General features: G+C 38.2%; 1 protein-coding gene across 4 annotated transcripts in view; it reads right to left on the minus strand.

The window, feature by feature from the left end:
• Nucleotides 1-13,775, minus strand: part of HACE1 (HECT domain and ankyrin repeat containing E3 ubiquitin protein ligase 1) — a 50,227-nt gene extending 36,452 nt beyond the window's left edge. Inside the window, exons 1-8 of one of the 4 annotated variants that reach the window (XM_083831536.1) lie at nucleotides 13,480-13,775; nucleotides 10,467-10,521; nucleotides 9,254-9,343; nucleotides 7,520-7,624; nucleotides 4,838-4,913; nucleotides 4,444-4,575; nucleotides 3,359-3,441; nucleotides 539-635 (exon numbers count right to left, since the gene is read on the minus strand). In XM_083831536.1, the coding sequence (XP_083687662.1) occupies nucleotides 539-635; nucleotides 3,359-3,441; nucleotides 4,444-4,575; nucleotides 4,838-4,913; nucleotides 7,520-7,624; nucleotides 9,254-9,343; nucleotides 10,467-10,521; nucleotides 13,480-13,555 (714 nt within the window). In that variant the 5' untranslated portion in view covers nucleotides 13,556-13,775. Of the gene's footprint in view, nucleotides 1-538; nucleotides 636-3,358; nucleotides 3,442-4,443; nucleotides 4,576-4,837; nucleotides 4,914-7,519; nucleotides 7,625-9,185; nucleotides 9,344-10,466; nucleotides 10,522-11,006; nucleotides 11,029-13,479 lie in introns of those variants that run through there. The other 3 variants (XM_083831535.1, XM_083831538.1, XM_083831537.1) reach the window with 3 other exon arrangements.
• Between the last annotated feature and the right edge of the window lie 4,666 nt (nucleotides 13,776-18,441).

An 18,441-nucleotide genomic window follows, 5' to 3' on the forward strand; every position in this document is an offset into this window, starting at 1 on the left:
GCATCGTATTTTACAGCTTTGTTCTTTTTCATCATTTAGATATAGCATTCGGAATACCTTTGAAAATTAAGAGAAGCAGCACCATGTAAGTTTTGTTTACGTTTTACAGATAGTATCTCTTTGAGAGAAAAGAAAATACATTAGTTGAGGTAATAAAAATTACTGCTTTCTGAATGCCTTTACCTCTTGTTAAGATTTAAACATGCAAACACCTAAACAGAGTCTATTACCACTAGACCAAGGATTCCAAACTTTCTAGTCAAATGGATTTCCACAAACTCTTTGTTTCTTGTCATCTCCAATCCTGCAAAGTCTTCAAAGATGTTAATGATATCCTGCTAAAGACTTTTGCATATAGTACCAACTGGGAACCTTCAAAAACATTTGCAATTTAATTGCAAAAAAAATATTTTGCAATTCTGTTTTGCCAAAGGACTACCATCTTTCTTCAGCCTTAAACTAAAAAGATAACGTTTATCAGTTTATATTGGAGTAACTGATAGAAGTTCACAGGAAAAAAAAGTATTGGTATCAATACCTGTACACAAAGATCTAGTGGAGTAATGCCATTTTTGTCTGGTAAATATTTGGCTCCTCTCATCAGAAGAATTTGTGCAGTGTCCCTCTGACCATGGCTATCCAAAAGAAGAAAGTGAGTTAATACAGCACTTTTGTTCTATTACAAGCGATAAGTTCTGTTTTATTGCATTTAACAAATACAATCAACATAAACTAGGAGGAAACAAATAGCTACATTGCACAAAAGTAAGCAGAAACACAAGACAGAAAATAATGCTGCTCACGTTCCTGCTACTACCCTTCCAGGCCAGTGCAGAAGCACAGTGCAAAATTAGATATGGTCCATTTATGCAACCAGAGTCATCCTCATCATTCAGAAGTGAATAATCTTTGCCTAGCCTCATAAATATCTATGAGCTGCACTTCCTGCACAAAAAGAATGCTTTCTCAATTCAAAACCTTGGTTTACTTCAGAGGAAGTTTTCTTTGCTAAATGAGATCTTTGCTCACCCCTACCAGATTGGAGGGAGGAGGGGAAAATGAGAAAGGCTAATTATTAATCCATTATCTGGTTGTGCTTTAATGAACAAATCTTACTAATGTTTTACTGATATTGATAAACCATGTTTTGCACAAGAGAGAGAACCAAGAGTGATCTATTGAACTTACTTCTTTTTCTAACCAATGTGAATGTTTTGCCTAGCCTTTAAAAGTGAAGAGTGATGATTTTTACTTTTCTATTCAGAGTCTATTTCATAGTGTTACTGGTCTCTGTATATGGTATATAGACCAGTTATGTCTCCTCAAGTCAAGGATTTCATAAACACCTATCATAAACATCACTGGCTACAAAAAATTAATGCCAAAGATTATTTATATCCCTCAACACTTTGTGTATTACTTCCCATAACCTTTTTTTTTTTCCATTTTCTTCAGGGAAAGAAAGAAGTACCAGTGATTAGATTTTGACTTAAAAACATACTGAAAGTCTAGTTAACTGTTGCCTTCAACAACATTTAGCACACTTACTAACAAAATGTAATACAGAAGTATCTAATGGGTAAAAGACCAGTACAAGAGACAGCAATTAAAGCTACAGATAGAAGTTTTTCAATGAAGTTTTATGTCATGAACTAGTTTGCTACTTGCCTCTTACAGAAATTTGTATTTATGTTTGCTGTAACGGAATGCACTAAGACTGGGGTAGCAGTTGAGGAAAGGCAGAAGAAAAAGCAACAATTAACAGCTGATGAGGAGGGGATAACTTTATTGGCCACTCAACAGCCCCCAGCTGAGCTCTCCTCTTCCATGTCTTTGCAGATCAGGGAGCCAACAGGTTATTCTAACGTACTGCTTTGCCACAGTACTACTGCTCAAGAGTCAGCTACCAGATCTCACCTAGGAGCTAAGACTAATTGCCTTATGAAGCAACTCTTCACTGTAAGTCTCTTTAGACACAGCCCATCCGCTTAACACCTCAAAAAAGTGTTAGAGTCAGACTCTGAGCACCGATACCCTTTCTCATGCCTTAAAGAACCACTGCTATCACTGTCTGCTCACCCTGTTACCAGGGTCCTTTCTTCCTGGGTGGCAGCACCATCAACTGGCACTTCTGACAATGAGGCATGTCTACTTCTACAATGCACCCCATTCACTCCACCCTTCCAGCTGCTCCTGTTGTTCATTTCTACAAGAATATCACCGCTGGACTGGCAATGTATTTGCTTCTCATGGAAAAGCTCCAAGCAAGGTTGCTTACTTCTTTTAAAGTGGGTGCCAATACCAGTCCCTGAAGGAAATACCAAGGCATTCAATTAGCTAGCAGCTATTTATTGTCTGCTTTCCTCCTTCTCAACTGCCAGGAGTCAGCATACTCTAACTCCAGAGACCAAGGCTCCCATAACATAACTCTTGGCAGGCCACCAGGTCCATCCATTTCTCCTTTTGTTTATATTAACATTTAATCATAAGTGAACTATTTAACCTATAACCAAAGCGCAGGGATTACAGAACTGCAAATATTCTAACAAACAGCAGAAATGCTCCAACTAGAACATGAAGTCATTTATCATATGCAATTAGTTTTGAAATAAAACTGAACAGTGAACAAAGCAGAATCGATCAAAGCGACAATATAATTTTAATCCAACATTATAATCTTATGGTATATACGAACATTTCATGTACACCATAATATCATAATAAACATCAAATAGTCAAACAACAACCTCCATGTCTGGAAAGTAATGAATGTAGCTATCATTAGCTTAATTACTCCTACGTCTCAACCTATGGGGTATTCCCATGAAAAAAAATATATATATAATTTAGATGACGTCTTTAAAATGTCACGAAAGTAATCTGCCTGGCAGACGGGTATCTGCAATGGCCTGGGAAGGTTATCGGTGCTCAGCCACCCACAAGAACTGCATGCAAATATTGACCCAGTAGAGAGAGCTACTCAAATTACTACCATAAAATACACTGATTTTAAAAAGCTACTGAAAAGAGAAAAATATTCCTCAAAATAACTTAAGGTGGTAGATCTCATTTTTTCAGAATAAAGTTCAGTAGTCATTGATTTATCACTTGGGCTATAACATGCACAGCTACGTGTTTAAAAAGTCTGTTAGAAAGAGGTATATAAGCCTGCAGTCCTAAGATAAGCATTTAGATATAGCTCCAAACTACATTCAAACACAAGGCAAGATTAAATACAAGTCAGCTTTTCTGTTTCCTAATTTCTGTGCCTTCTCATCACTGTTATTGAAGGGGAAAAAAAAACACACACTCCACAATTTCACTTCTAGCACAATATTCAAATGTTGAGAATACATACCTGCAAGCAAAATACAGTGGAGTTGCCCCTGACACGTTGGGCCTGTTTATATCTGCACCGCTGTCCAGCAAACACTGCACTGTCTGTAACAGAAGAAAATACCAGCATTAGAAAGGCAGCAGTGGAGAAGTCTAATGGCTTGCAACTAGTTAGTGTCATGCGTGCCTCATTACATTGAAGTATTTAATTTCCAGTAATGTATACCAGCACTTCAAAACAAAAAAAAAACCAAAAAAATACTTTTTGAACAGAAGTAAACCTCTAGATAATGACAGACATGAACAGGCTTATCACAACCTTAAGTTTTAAACACATAGAAGTAAAAAGGAAGTATGCATAATTTAAAATATGAAAATATTGAGCAAACTATCAAACAACTTTTGCTGTATTCTGTTCACATTTCTACAGATATCAACTTTTCAGAATTTGGTCTTCCAAAGTCAAGATCTGCAACAGAAAGGAGCTGAGTAGAAAAAAAGATAATTTTGCAAACTGTAAGTAGTCCCAGAGACAATAATTCAAGATCAAGACTCTACATGGCTGTAATGCAGTTCGAGTACAGCATCCAGACCTCTAGTCTAAGACTACATACTCAGCCCTAATGCAAGGCTGAGGCTAAAACTTAGATTTCATTTATTGATCTATGTGAATATATGTGAACTTGTTTACTTCTCATTTTAAACAGTTATCAGATTCAACTCTGTGAATTTCTTATTCAGAGTATATTAAGATAATTTCAGAGTTCAAAAGCTCAGAATAGCTAGTACAATTCTGAATCATTACAAAGAACAAGAAAAATTTTGAAGTTTTTAACATTGTATCAAAAACTGCAGTCAACAAGGCAATAATACTACTACAAGAACATCTGAGCCATACATAGCAAGTCACTTAAACTCTCACAAACAGTAACAATAATCATCGCTATAAGAATAAATGGGTTATTCCCATGGATGGGTACACAGTCAATACTAAGAGAAACAATAGAATTCTTCACATTTCTGACTGAAAAAAAAATAACACAGCAACACTGAAGCACTATCCAATTCTTTGTGCCTTTAATGAGTTAATAAAGTTCAGAAACTTACTGTCTTGTGACCATTTTGACAAGCTACGTGAAGGGCTGTCTGTCCCATTGCATCTTCAACATCTACATTACTGACATGCTGCACAAGATCATGAAGCAATTCTGTTCGTCCATTGACAGCCAACCAATGAATCTAAGTTCAAAATGATGATATATTTGCTTAAGCACTGATGCAAGTATTTCAAAAATAAGATTTTAAATTGGACTGCATTATTGTCAAGATATTCACAAATAGAAGTTTTGTATATCATACACTTTGACCACCTTTTGATTCTCAGGAGCACTGGGCACAGCAGCTTTATTTAGTTACATGTGAGATGGCAAAAGCCTAAGAAATCACAACCTTCAAATTCTGCTTTCATTTCAAGATCACCATGAGAATTAATAGTACTTACTGCAGTCAAGCCTTCATTATTACAAATGTTGACATCTGCACTGTATTCCAGCAGCTTGCTCATACATTTCTTCTGGCTATAAACAAAATAAAACATTACAATTGAGCCATGCAAAATCATTTAAAGACCAAATTCTTCCTAAGGTCCGCTCACTCAATCTAATTCATCACTGTAAAAACCACAGCAGGTAGTTTTACTTTACGAAGACTATGGTACTGAGCATCTGAAAGAGAGAAGTGATTATCAATAGCACTAGAGATTCACACAGTAAGTGTGACATATGACAGCAAGGGACAAAAAACCTGTGCAGCTGAATGTTTTTGTGGAAAGTGTAGAAGTACTCAACTACCACTCTAACAGCTTCAGTTCAGCATGAACCACACTCTCAAGACAAGACACTGGAGTCCAGCTAATGGAAATCCATAAAGTTCATCATCATCTGTACACTTCAGTGAACACATTTACAGTATACCACTAAATCATTATTTAATGAGATGCTCATTGTAACACTATGTAAATCTTTGGCAAGTACACAAACTGCCTTAATGAAAGTAGGAGTGTTTTTCCTACTTCATGTTTTGCTGGTCTTTTACTGCTCTCTAATGTTCTAAGTGCTTAACCCTTAATAGCTTATTCTCACTCCTTTTTATTTAGTACCTCTCACAACTATGTTTCTCTTCCACATAACTGTTTCCCGTGTCTATTTCTGCATTTCATTATGTGCCCCTTGGCCATTTCTCCTTTCTCCTACAGATACTCCTCCTGTGTACTAAACACTACCTCCTCCTCATTTGCAGTACCAGTTATGCTACAATTCAGTTACTCGTAACATACAGGTACTCTAAAAAGAAAAAAAAAACTATTACTATATGTGTGATTCCACATACTACAGGTTGAGAATTAAGATATTAAAAGATTTAGAAAAAAAAGGCTTAGTAATTTTGACAGGTTTTACTGCAAAGGAATTTCACGTTACCAAAAATACACTTTCAGAAATTTTGGTAAAAATTGGAGGGAGAAAGCCATCACTGGCCTCAGAGATGGAACCTGGTTTACTTCCAGCACTGCAAAACTTTAATTTCAAAATAAAAATTACATAATTGTGAGACAGTTTATTCAGGGTAACGTTATTTTCTCACAAGAAATGAGAAAAGAATCTTTAACACGGCAAAACAAGAAGTTGACATTTTTCACAAAAAGCAATTAGAGATAACAGTTAAGGCACGTTCTAACATCACATTAAAAACACTTTCCCCAGTAAACAGTGGATTACCTCCCCTGAAAAACTTTTTATTAAACATTGACTGTTTTCATATGTGATCTCTTATACAACTAACCTATACCAAACAACATCAGTAGTTGCTCCAGCTGACAAGCTGCTTGAAGTCAGATACTTTGTTCTGAAACTGGTTTGCAGCAGAGCTATACTCTAAATATGAGCTAAGGGACTCAAGCTAGACTATGTCAAATTCAGTATACTTCTAGAAAGAGTTTAGTTTCTGTGCAACAATTTGTCAACAGTAATAATCTCTCAGTGACTTTTTTTCCCTTAAATTATGTATGCAACTAACATTTTGAGAAAGGCTGAATACTTTACTTCCATCTCTGTTCTATTTCACTTACATTCACCAAGTCATCTGAAAAATTGCAATGTAATAGGACTATTTGTGGAAAGTCCTTGCAAGTGAGAAGCAGTATCCTAGATGTGAGATAAAGGTATAGGTAACACTCCAAATCACAAATAACTTACAAAGGAAGAAAATAGATGGTGGGTGGTTAAGAGTGCTGAACTGTACATGCCACTATAAATCTAAAGTCGCTAAATATTAAAATTATTTTCAAAAGGAACACAAATCAAGTCCTAGAACTATCTGCTGTACTGAAGATAATATTGAAGACCACCTTCCACCACCATCTTCTGTAATGATGTTTTCCTGCACTTCTAATTATTTTGTACTGGGCTTCATGTGTAAATTGTATTCCACTCCTTTGCCAACGATCAGGTCGACTGCTTGTCATATACACTAACAGCTTGCACATACTACCCTGATACATAAGAAGTGTTATTTTCCTATAACACTGTAGAAGTCTCTCAGGAGCCTTTACAACTTGGACCAAAGGCACAACAATTAAAAAAGAGAAAGTAAATCATTTTTACTCTAAAACCCTATTTTTTTTTTAGACACAGCAGTGTAACCTAAGCTCGTAACCAAATACAAAAAGGTGTTTGCTTACTTCACCCTGCTTAATATTGTTTGTGCAAACTTTGTATTCCTTTCCTTGCAGTAAAACTTACCTTGAAGACATTAGCTGAGCAAAAACTTGAAATCTCTGAACCCTTCAAACCCCTTACAGTATCATCTTTGAAATCTTACCTTACTTAGCTAAGAGGACCGTAAATGCACTCTTTATTTGATGACTGTTGTAAGGATCATAGAGATGTTAAGTAACTAAGAACCTGCTTAAAAGAAAGCAATAAAATGCCTGACACTGAAATTGGCACTTATGACATAATTTCTTGAATATTAAAGTAAGAATTTTAACCTTCGAGTTCCGTTTGCCATCCCTATTTTCAAGAGTGAAAGCCAAAGCATTTTATTGAACCACGCAAAAATATTACAGAACATGGCAGCTCAAGTGCATTATGTACAACACCTATTTAAGTTTTAAAGATTTTCTTACCCATTCCTTGCTGCTAAATGGAGAGGTGTGCATCCTGAAATGTCCTGATAGTTTGGATTTGCTCCTTTTTTTAATAGTAGAACAAGGCATTCAACTGATCCACAGCTAAGAACAAGATAACAAGGATATTTACAAAGCAAATTTTTATCAATATAAAAACAGTAGTACTATGTACAGATTGTAATCAGCCAAAACTCTTAATACTAAATGTTTTTTACACCTTCATACTTCAAGTTACACAAGGCTAAAGGCAAGATGCTTAAATATAGTGAGAACTAACTGATCATAACTTGTATAAATTAATTCATGATAGCCTTTAGTGACTTTAAAATCCAACAGTCGATCTTTAAGGCTATCAGTTGTTTAAAATGTAAATCAAAATGTGCTTTATCCCTTCAATGTTTTGTTTACAATTTCCTCTCATCTCCTTCATCTTTCATCTACTCACAGCACTGAACTTGCCATTAAATAATAATTCCAATATTATTTTTTTCTGACACTTCAGCATCTGGAAGTTGCAATTAGAAGTTTAAATATCAGAAAACGTTTAAATATTAGAAAAATTCTAAAACTCATACAAATGCTTCTTTGCTATTTGATTTGAATCTGTAACTCTTTTTTATTTTTCATAATAGGACAGCTCCTCTGGATAATCAGTGTCACCAAGAACACAGAAAATTTGGAATATATGTTTATTTCACTTCTGAACAAGAAGGGCGGAGAAGGAGGATAAACGTATAATATTTTTGTATTTGTCCTGACCAGTTTATCTACTGTTACTGGTCTCCTCAATGACAGCACCACTGAACACCAACACAAAGAAACTGTAGCCTAACTGTACAATAAGTTGCAAAAATGGCATCTTGATGACCTCTCAGTGATCCAATAAACAGGCAAGATAAAGGAGAATCCACAAACAGCATAACATAATTTGTTGCGTTTTGCGATCAACAGATCTAGCATTTCAAAGAAACTTTTAAGACACATGCAAAAATTTGCCTGCATTTTTAAGCTCTTCTTTAAGTAAATTTTATAAAAGAAGCATGTCATTCAGAAATGTAAAGCTTGGAGAAAATAGTTCTTAAACAGTCTGCTTAGAAAGCCAGAACTTCTAACTTTATTGTGCCCAAATACCTGCTATTTATATGCAATACCACTATTTCTTTTTTTTTTTTTGAACATTTAAAGCAGGATCTAATGCAATGCATATTTTCATTACAGTTTAGTTTTTGCAATGGCCTTTCAGGAAACTATCTGGTTCATTTCTGTTAAGGATGTTAATCTAGCTGTTTCTTGGCAATGAATATTTATCACATAGAAAAGCTACATAAATAATAAATCCAGGTCACACATTTAAAACTTGCATGCAAGTCCTTTATCCAGAATAAATATTATTTAAAAATACATTAAAAGAGAATGACCAATTTATCTCCCCTTCTGTTACAGTCACATGAAGAAATTTGGAACAGCTTCTTCCCAGTGAGAAAGGAAAAAAGTATCCACCAAGGTGCTAGAATTCACTAGAATTTGGAAAGCCATTTGATATCACGTGTAAAAGCTGTCTCTCGATAGAGAGACTTTTTTCTTGGTAAAAAGAACAAAAAAAAAAAATCAAAAGTAGTGCAAAAACAAATGTTAACTGATACTACAGAGTTTTCCAGCTTACATTGGTGCCTTAGATTTGTGGTATTACTTTCATTGTTAACTTCTGGTCTGGACTCTAATAAGTCTTACTTTGCTGCAATATGAAGCAAACTTCTCTTCACACGTCCAAATGCATAATTCACATCAAATTTTGAATTTGATAGCAGCTCTGAGACAGACCTTCAAAAAGAGATATAAAATGTTAATAAAAAGTAGCTCACAACATCCAAAGTATTTACTGCAACTTGTACACAAGTACTCTATTTCTTACTTGATCACAATTTGTTTCTCCTTCAACTGATTTCTGAAGAAGAGTTCCAAATGCCTGTAAGCATCTGCACATTAACACTTTTACTCTTCCACTTCTGACTTGTACATAAAAAAATGAACTGTGACACTGGGCACAAGCTTCAAATGTAAACTACTTACCATTACACTGGATGGCCAAATCACATCTTTGCAGACAGAAAACAAATGTAACACTAGCTCTGGTTTGAAAATCTATGAACTCACATCTTCCTTCTTAACTCAGCACAGGCATCCTATCCAGATATCTAGCAGATTTCCTAAACATAAAGTTCAGAAGGAAGACTTGTACACGAGATCACTATAATCATGTAGGAAGACACAAGATATGGTAATAGGATAAGAAATAAATAAATAAAACCCTTCAAGCCCTAACAATTAGTTAAGATAAAATATCTCAGAATAAGTCAGACTACAAGTGAACCAGTCATTCCAACCTCCAGCAATGAGCTGATCACATAATTTAAAAACCTATGCACACGATATCAACACGATATTATGTAGAACAAATGTTTATCCTGATTAGATAAGCAATTTACTTTTTCAGCAGGAGGCACACTACCTGCTTGCCTACAAACCAGTGGCAGCACTACTTCTCTGGCACTGCACAGCACCCAAGTTCCAAACACACTGAGGACAGCCGAGTAAGAGAAACACCTGCTCATCTGAGGAATCCCAGAAGTATCAACCTCATTGTCTACATGAGATTAACAGCTTTTACATCAAAAAATACACACTTGAAGCTACAACCTAGTTACAAAACAATGTTTTTCTTATCCTAGCACAAATTCCTCTTTATGCATCAATAGAACAAATCCCAGTTCCAGTCTAAGGTATAAAATAAAACAGGTTTCTCAGGTAAAAATACATGGGGATGCACACAGAAGATAACTCAATTCAGCAGCAGATCTCCTGACAGAACTCTAGCAGCTGCAGCAAACACACTGTTTTCTATGACCTTAAAACAAAAAACTAGGAAATGTAAAGAAGTTCTCACCTGTGCTGGTCAGCCATCACCATTGGCATTAGCGTATAGACAGCAGTTTCATTATCTGCAAAGAAATTAAATTATTCCGTTAACATAAAGAAATCTTTAATGCAAAATAAGTTCATTTAGCAACAATAATTCACTTTTCAAAGTGTCCATTGTTCAATAGCTCATTCTTATTACATAGGTTAAAGGTACCTAAAGTTATGTTATAAAGAAAAATACGCCATACTTAGAAGAGGTAATGAACATGACTGAAATACATGAAATTTTAACATGCTTCTCTCTTCTACAAAGTAATAATTACAGCATTTTCAATACAGTATGCTTTCCATCAATTCATTTAATTGTTCATTCCGTTAATTAAGTTAAAAGTATTTAAGAAATGTGCATTAACCAAAATAGAACACAATTATTTTTAAAAGAACGAAATTTCCTGTGTTCCAAGGTGACTAACAAACTCACAGGAATAGTGACTGCGGAAAAGTAATTTCTTTAATCTAGGTTAGTCCATAACCATTCATATTTTTTGTCTCTCAACTTGAATACCTGAATATAATACATTTCATTTTCACTTGTAATCTGTTTCATATTCCATGTTTGAATGCAATGAAAAAAGGCCTGGACACAATCATGCAGATCAGTGACAGAAATAGACTGAAATGGAAGATACAGAATGATATTAGAAATAGAACGATACTGTCTCTATCAGTATTACCACTATAAAGTGTACATTCTGTACAATTTCTGTACAGAGCTAATTAAAAGGGTTTCAGACTAAGGAGCTTTTGTGTCTATTTTTGGTAAATATTATCCCTATTCATAAGCAAACTCTTAGGGACTCAAAGTAAAGTACATCATACAAGGGAGAGAAAAAGCACTACATGCCTCATGAACTTAGAGAGTTCGTTATTTAAGTTGTTTGCATCTCAAGTGACGAATACCTAATGGCCTAAGACTTGCAACTTCAGGTGGCAAGGCCTAGGTTTCAGGCACTGAGCCTTGAGAGCAGAATCCAGAAATCTGTGTTGAGCTCTTAAGTGCCCAGAGAACGTCTGCTGAAGGATACTTCAGAAGAATGATGAAAAAACAAATGCTATGTCATGTTGGCAAGGTTAGCTCAGTGTATTCACTAACATCGGACTCTGGAGATGCTTCTTTGGAAAAAAAAAAAAAAATCACTTGAAATTTCATCATCCAGAATCCCGCCCTGACAAGATGCACATATTATTTCGTAACAGGCGGTGGCTTGAATTTGGCAGAGATCACAATCTCAAAGAAGCGTCTGCACCAACCATATAACAAACTCCCTAATGGCTAGAGCACATGCAAAGGAAGCTAAATAACTGGATTTAGCACCTTCAACACAAGGAAGTTCAAAGATACCTCTTCACTTCCTAAGAGAGCACTATAACTCAGCTTTAGGATGGAGAGCAGAAGTGAACATTCTCATCTTTCCAATTAAAGTTATTCAAAAAATCGTAATTGAAGAGGCCAGACACGGCACACAAGAAGCCACCAAACTGCATGCCGTAACAGACCAGGGGTGACATTTACTAAGCTGATCCTGTCAGTACAGATTCGGAGCAAAACACTACATCCCAAACCCACTTTTTGCAAGAGCTGTTTTTCAAGAACCATTTGGGCAGGCCTGCACGAACCCAGGGAACAGCCAGGTCAAAAGAGAAGAGATCTACTAAGGTGTACTCAGAGCCAGATGACACCGAACAGAGGTTTACTTGGAATGTAATTTGGACCTTTAGTGCCTAAAATCCATCTGTCTCCTTACTTCAGTCCATCCATGGTTTGTTTCATGCAGTTCCTAGGGAATAAGTAGGGCTGAAGTTCCTTCTGCACTGCAAGGCAAGGGAGTTATCTGTTTTGAAGGTCACAGGGCTTGCACTTGCACTGCCACAGACGTAATTACCTCTGAAGAGTAAGATAATAATGCCCAAGATAGGAAAAAAACCTCTGAACCCAAATTCAGCATGAATTTGTCTGCACTAGTACAGAAGTAAATTTATAGTAGTTCTAACAGGCACAGGTTGTGCTAAGTATTATTTGTATCTCCATCATCAATTAGTTGAGCGGGTGCTACCATGTTATCCCTGGAAGTCTGAACTTATGTTAACAATTTTCACTGCTGCTATTCAAGGGTTTATGAGAAGCAGTAAAATCCATCCAAAACGTGTCTGTCATTCTGGGTCATGCATGAGTAACCGCACAGCAGGCATCAAACCCGTCCCCAGGGGACAACGAGGACAGGGCACAGCAGCCAGGCCAGGAAGTCCGAGCGGGGAAAGCACAGAGAAAACCGTGAATTATTCCTTCCCCTCCAACGCTGGAAACGAAAGCCAGCAGAGTCATCTGCAGGAACAAGTCCCTGAAGGAAGTACAGCGTCGGGACATGACTCACGAGATCAGAACCTCTGCATTTCCAAAAGCTTTCACAGGGGTAGCCTACAGCCGGACGCAGCTGGAAGACTGAACTATTTGTCCCAAGAGCCTGCAGCTGTTTTTCCAAGTCCACCCTGGTACGGGGCCGCATGAGAAGTTTGGAGCCACACCAGCGAGGCTGTTACTGGTGGCAGCGACTTGGGGCACCTTTTCAGACGAAACTCAGCGTCAGACAAAGAAGAGAAGAGGTTTGCCATCGCCAGCGAGCCAGCACCTAACCCAGGACCTAAATCCCGGCTGGAAGCGGAGGCCCGGTGCCACCGAGCAGCGGCTGCCCGGGACCCTGCGCCGGGACCCACGGCACTGGGGGGCACCGCCGGCCTCGGCGGGCAGCGGGGATCGTGAAAGGAGAGGGAAACGGGGAAATGGCTCCGGTTAGTTCAAAGCGAGAAATCCCCAGAGGGAGCCGGCTCCCGTCCTCCCGAGCCACGTCTCCGGGCTCAGCCCCACGGGGCGCCCAGCCGCCCCCCGCCACAGCCGCCGGGCTCCAGGCTCCGGTGCCCGGGCTGCGGGCAGCGAGAGGCGGCCGCTCCCTTCCCCTTCCTCCTCCTCCTCCTCCTCCTACCGTCCGGCAGCTCCACGGTGCGGGCGCGGCGCAGGGACCTGGTGAGGCGGTTGAGCTGCTCCATGGCTCTCTCCATCCTCGGAGCCGCCGCCGACAGCCCCCCCCCCGCCGCCGCCGCCGCCCCGCCGCCCTCAGCCCATGGCGGCGGTGCCGGTGCCGGCGCCCAGGCTGCCCGGGCCGCTGCCGGCCCCCGACCCTCTGCGCATGCGGGGCGGGCCGGGGCACGCAGGGAAATGGCGGCGTGGGGAGGGCCGCGGGGCCGAGGGGAGCTGAGGGGAGGGTGACAGCGTGGTTGGCTTCATTATCCCTTCTGAAGTAAACACGGAAAAAGATCTTATCTAGGAGCTGTAACTTTAAAAACAATAACAATAACCAGCATTTAGTGCTATCAGTAATACAGACCAAGACATAAAGAAGCAATAAACAAGTGTGCATACGTTACTGTGTCTTCCTTTTTAATTTCAGTTGTCACTGCCAGCTGCAACGACAGATAAACACCGGGTAAAACAATTCCATGTAACTTCGGTCCCTGCAGAAGTGCCAGAACAAACTGCTTGTGGGCACCGGAGCCTCCACAGGGAAACACCTGCAGCATGAGTCCGTCGGTAACAGGCGGTGGCACTTCACCACTGTACTTTATTTCTGGCAGTACAATACCTGTTATCAAATGTGTAGAAGCATTAAAAGTTAAGTATTTTGCCCTTAATAATGCTTCAGGTGTTACTTAATGGCACCTTGACAAACAAAGGAACTATGTGTTAACGTGAAAATGCCATGACCTAACATACATTATATTCAAAGGTGGGGTAATCATACCCCGGCAAGTTGTTATTAATGACTAACTTCCATATGCAAGGAAGTGTATGGGAATCTGCAAGGAAGTGTATGGGAATCCACAAGGATCTATCATCTGATTCTGTGTAATTTTTTATTGTTTCATTCTGTACAGTGTTTCATTAAGATAATGGAGCAAAATACCTTTGTTACATGTTCCAATGACTCCACCATGATAAGTTGGAGAAAACAATCTAGGAAATGAAAAAGGTTCAGAAGGGGTAGTAAAAACAGTCAGACATGGATTGGCTTCCATGTAATGATCACTGAATTAAGACTCTGCCTTGTGCAGAGAAAAAAAAAAAAAAAAAAAGGAAAATGATGAGTAGCAGAAAGGAAATTGGGATCTATTGTTTATTCTCTCCATGCAGTTGGACAAAAGGGGACACTGAACAAAACTTGAAGGAACTGGTTTCAAAAGCAAAGAAAAATAGATAGTACAGTTGCAGTTCTTGCCAAATGTTGTGCTAACTGCTGAAAACTGGTGTAAGTGACACTGGAGAAGGTCATGAAAGGAGAATTCATAAAAGACAGTGAAACACATAAAAGTCATACCTGCCTCAGGAGGCCATAACTGTCCCCAGGCAGTTTGGAGCTTAGATCTAGCTTTGATGTTAGAGTATTTCATAATATCTGTAGTGGTAAAATAGCCTTCTACTGGTTAGCATTACATGAAATATTGTAGTAGCGTAGAAATGATTGGGTATACTGTGATATCTAGTTCTGTGTGCCAAATTTAAATACATAACTGTTTAAGGTTTACTTCTTTGTTCTGTTTATAAAAAAAAAAAAAAAAAGCTATGTACTGCATCAATAAGACCCCATCTCAAACTAATTCATACTAGGCTTGTGGTGGTTCAACTCCAGTCTACTCTAAGAAATTATCAGTTTATCAGTCCCTTTATCAGATTTGTTTTTCACAGATTTTTAAAAGGTAATCGGGATGTTGATTGTGCAGACAAGACTTATGAATTGAATACACCCTGATGATGAATGAAAGTTTGTACTTCATCGAAATCAGTCTTAGTTTACAGATAGCAGATGAAAACAGGGTGGTTGTTTAAATTCTGAAGACAGCTTTCAACAAGAGAAAAAAAAAAAGAAAAAAAGAACAGAAATCAAATGAAAGTTCGGATTTACAACCCGTAAATCTTTGGCTAATTTGCCAAATTATCTTTAAAATAAATAAATAAATACAATGACACTGTCTGGTCTTCAAAAAGCTTCTAGCTACCCAGATAACAGCCTGAACTCCTCTGGCAGGTGATAGCAGCTGAGGTATTCCATCTAAAAGTGAGAAAGTTAAAATTCTTGAGGGCATTTAGATGAAAAGACCTTAATCATTGGCATTCGTTGGCTGCATTGGTCTCATAGTTTGAATATCGACCTTCAAGAGTCTTGCAAAGTCCATCTGCTTCTCAAGCCTTTGTTTTATTGGTGATGGAAAGAGTATTTTTTAGTTTTAATTAGGAATTACAGTATTTGAATCTGTTGGTTTTACAGCTCTGTAACATAAAAAATGTTATTTCCACATAATAAGAATGCTGACACATTGTAATTGTTCATGGTTTGAGATGATTTCTTTCTTTAGCCGTGAGTTGTACAAATATTTACATGTTTATTTTATTTTTGGCTTCTGGGGGGTTGTCATTTTGCAGGTAACTTACTGGGTATCTCTACTTCAGTGGCAGTTGCTTATTAGAAGTGTTTCATCTTATCTCAGAAAAAAAATGCTCGTGGGCTTTCTGCAGGGTTATTTACACCAAGTGCCAGTTTCTTGGCAAGTGACACTGCCAATTTTCTCAGAACACTTGAGAGATGAAACTTGGGAGATGAAAACTGATTCAGTGGTGTAGGTACTAACCTGAGGTTGATTCCTTTCACTTGCAAGACCTCCTGATTCAATTCATCTATGTTTACAAAATACAAAGGTAATGCTTACTTAAATGAAAAACAGTAAAACTCCAGCGCTCAGGATTGTGAAAGTGGAAGATACAAGATGCAGATCAGAGGTAGGTGAGACAGGTTATGAGGTATGTGACAGAGATTATAAGATAGTAAAAAAGTGAGCTAATGAAAAACAAATCCACCTCTGATGGAAGTGTCTCTGGATCTAAGACTTTAAGAACTTAGAAAAGAAAAAAAGTATAGTTCTATATTAAAGTAACATGTGAATTATACACAATATTAGCAGCGACTGCATAAGGAAAGTACAAGTAACAGTAGTGCAAATCTCTCTAGAATGTAATAACAGGACTATCTGCTCTAGGAACACCAACTCTTATTTCAGAATTAAATATAAACTAAATATGAAGATTAAACTTATGTTGTATTCTCCAATTAGGTCGATTACAGGCATTCGTGATGCAGGATGCAGAGACTAAAAGGAGTATCAGTTTTAATTGTTAAGTGCAATGGGCATCTCTTGAAAGCCTGAGTATTTGAAGGAGAAAAGAGAGCCAAAGTTAATTGCTCCATATACTGTTGTTTAATGTTTACTCAAATGTAATTAATAAATTAAGGTCAGACTTTTGTAAAAAGGATTCTCTAATGCAGTGGAAAACTACGAGTTTTGGCTGGAAGCATTATTGGATGGTCTGGTAATCAAGCCAAAACATCCTGGAGATGCTTCAGCTAGGGAATGTCACAACCACAACAGTTCTCAGTTATTGCTGTAAAATCAGTACAGCGTCAGTTCCTTGAGAAGTGCTTACAGTGGGGCGCAGGCAGCGCTCAGGATGCTGCTGTGCTGCCCTGTTCTGGAATATGCAATCTATAATCTATACCTCAGGGCTCACACTGACACCAGCTGACACAGCAATTTCCCCAGTACAATTAGTTGTCATTAAGCACCCTGCGAACACAAAGGTGGCACTCCAGTTCCCATTACTTAAATACCTGGAAGATATCTGCTAGAGATCTTTCATACATACACAGAGGCTCAAGAATTTTATTTATTTATTTTTTTTCACCAACTCTACTTGATTTTCTAAAATATGTTTTCTGCAAACTTCTTGGTATATTACCAGGATTCATACACACACAGAGAGGAAAAAAAAATCAAAACCAGGGACTGAAAACTGTGACGTAACGTCCTGTGATTTAAGCAGAATCTCAGAAGCCAGGCATATCAGCATTGTTTTCTAGACAGTTTGAGAGGTACATCAATATGTAAACATCCAGGAGAAAAATGTAAAATACAGGAAGGAAGAAAGAAAAAGATGACTGCTCTAGAGATTACTGGGAAAGGAATTAAGAGCAGAAAAATGATACATATATTGAATACTGTGGACACTTCTGGTTCAGCCCAACCTGGCTCTCCAGAAAGATTTTATTCCCTCTGAGAAGTTACAAAGAAGCAAGAAGAATGGTCAGTTATGTGAAATGGCCTGTCTGTGAGAAACAGCAAACAAATTTAGGACACTTTCACGTGAAAAGAGTAGCCTCAAGTGGATGTGATAAAGATATCGTATACAGCATGGAGAAGGTGACTAGGAAATGAAGTTAACAGGCAACAAGCTTAAAACAAATGAACTGTGGAGGCCAGTGTGTCAAGTGGATTCCAATGAAGATTAAGCAGTTCACGGAGTGCTGGGCCATCAGCAGATTTTTTGCACGATGGGTTTTGGTGCAGTCTGACTCAGTCACTGAACTGCAGGCTTCCACAAATGGGAGTCGAAACCAGGTAAAGAATCACACTGCACACATATCATTCCATAAAATCCATCCGAGTATGCGAGGGTCGGTAGGAGAACATATTCATCCATCACTCATCATGGTCAGACACAAGAAGTCAGACAGAACCATGGTCTTACATGGCACGAAGGTTCCCACCTGGAATACTGTTTGCTCTCACCTGGCATTTTTAAATCCACGTCGGTGTTTTTCCTGTCCTCCACAGATGAGCAAATGTGCCTATTGTTGTGTTCTAGAAACAATGCTTTGCTCCTCCCTTGTTCATAGGGTTCAGGCACTTGGGTCTTTCTGCGCTTTCCTCCTTCTTCCCTTCCATGCCTGCATGACATCGTTGCCAGGACAATATTCACCTGCGACACTTGTACAGAGCAGTTTCTCTAAGTGTGGAGACTTAGGTATAAGATGAAAAATGAGTCCTATGCACAAAAACTA

The sequence above is a fragment of the Anser anser genome (assembly GCF_964211835.1).
Source record: "Anser anser genome assembly, chromosome: 3".
Classification (NCBI taxonomy): domain Eukaryota; kingdom Metazoa; phylum Chordata; class Aves; order Anseriformes; family Anatidae; genus Anser; species Anser anser.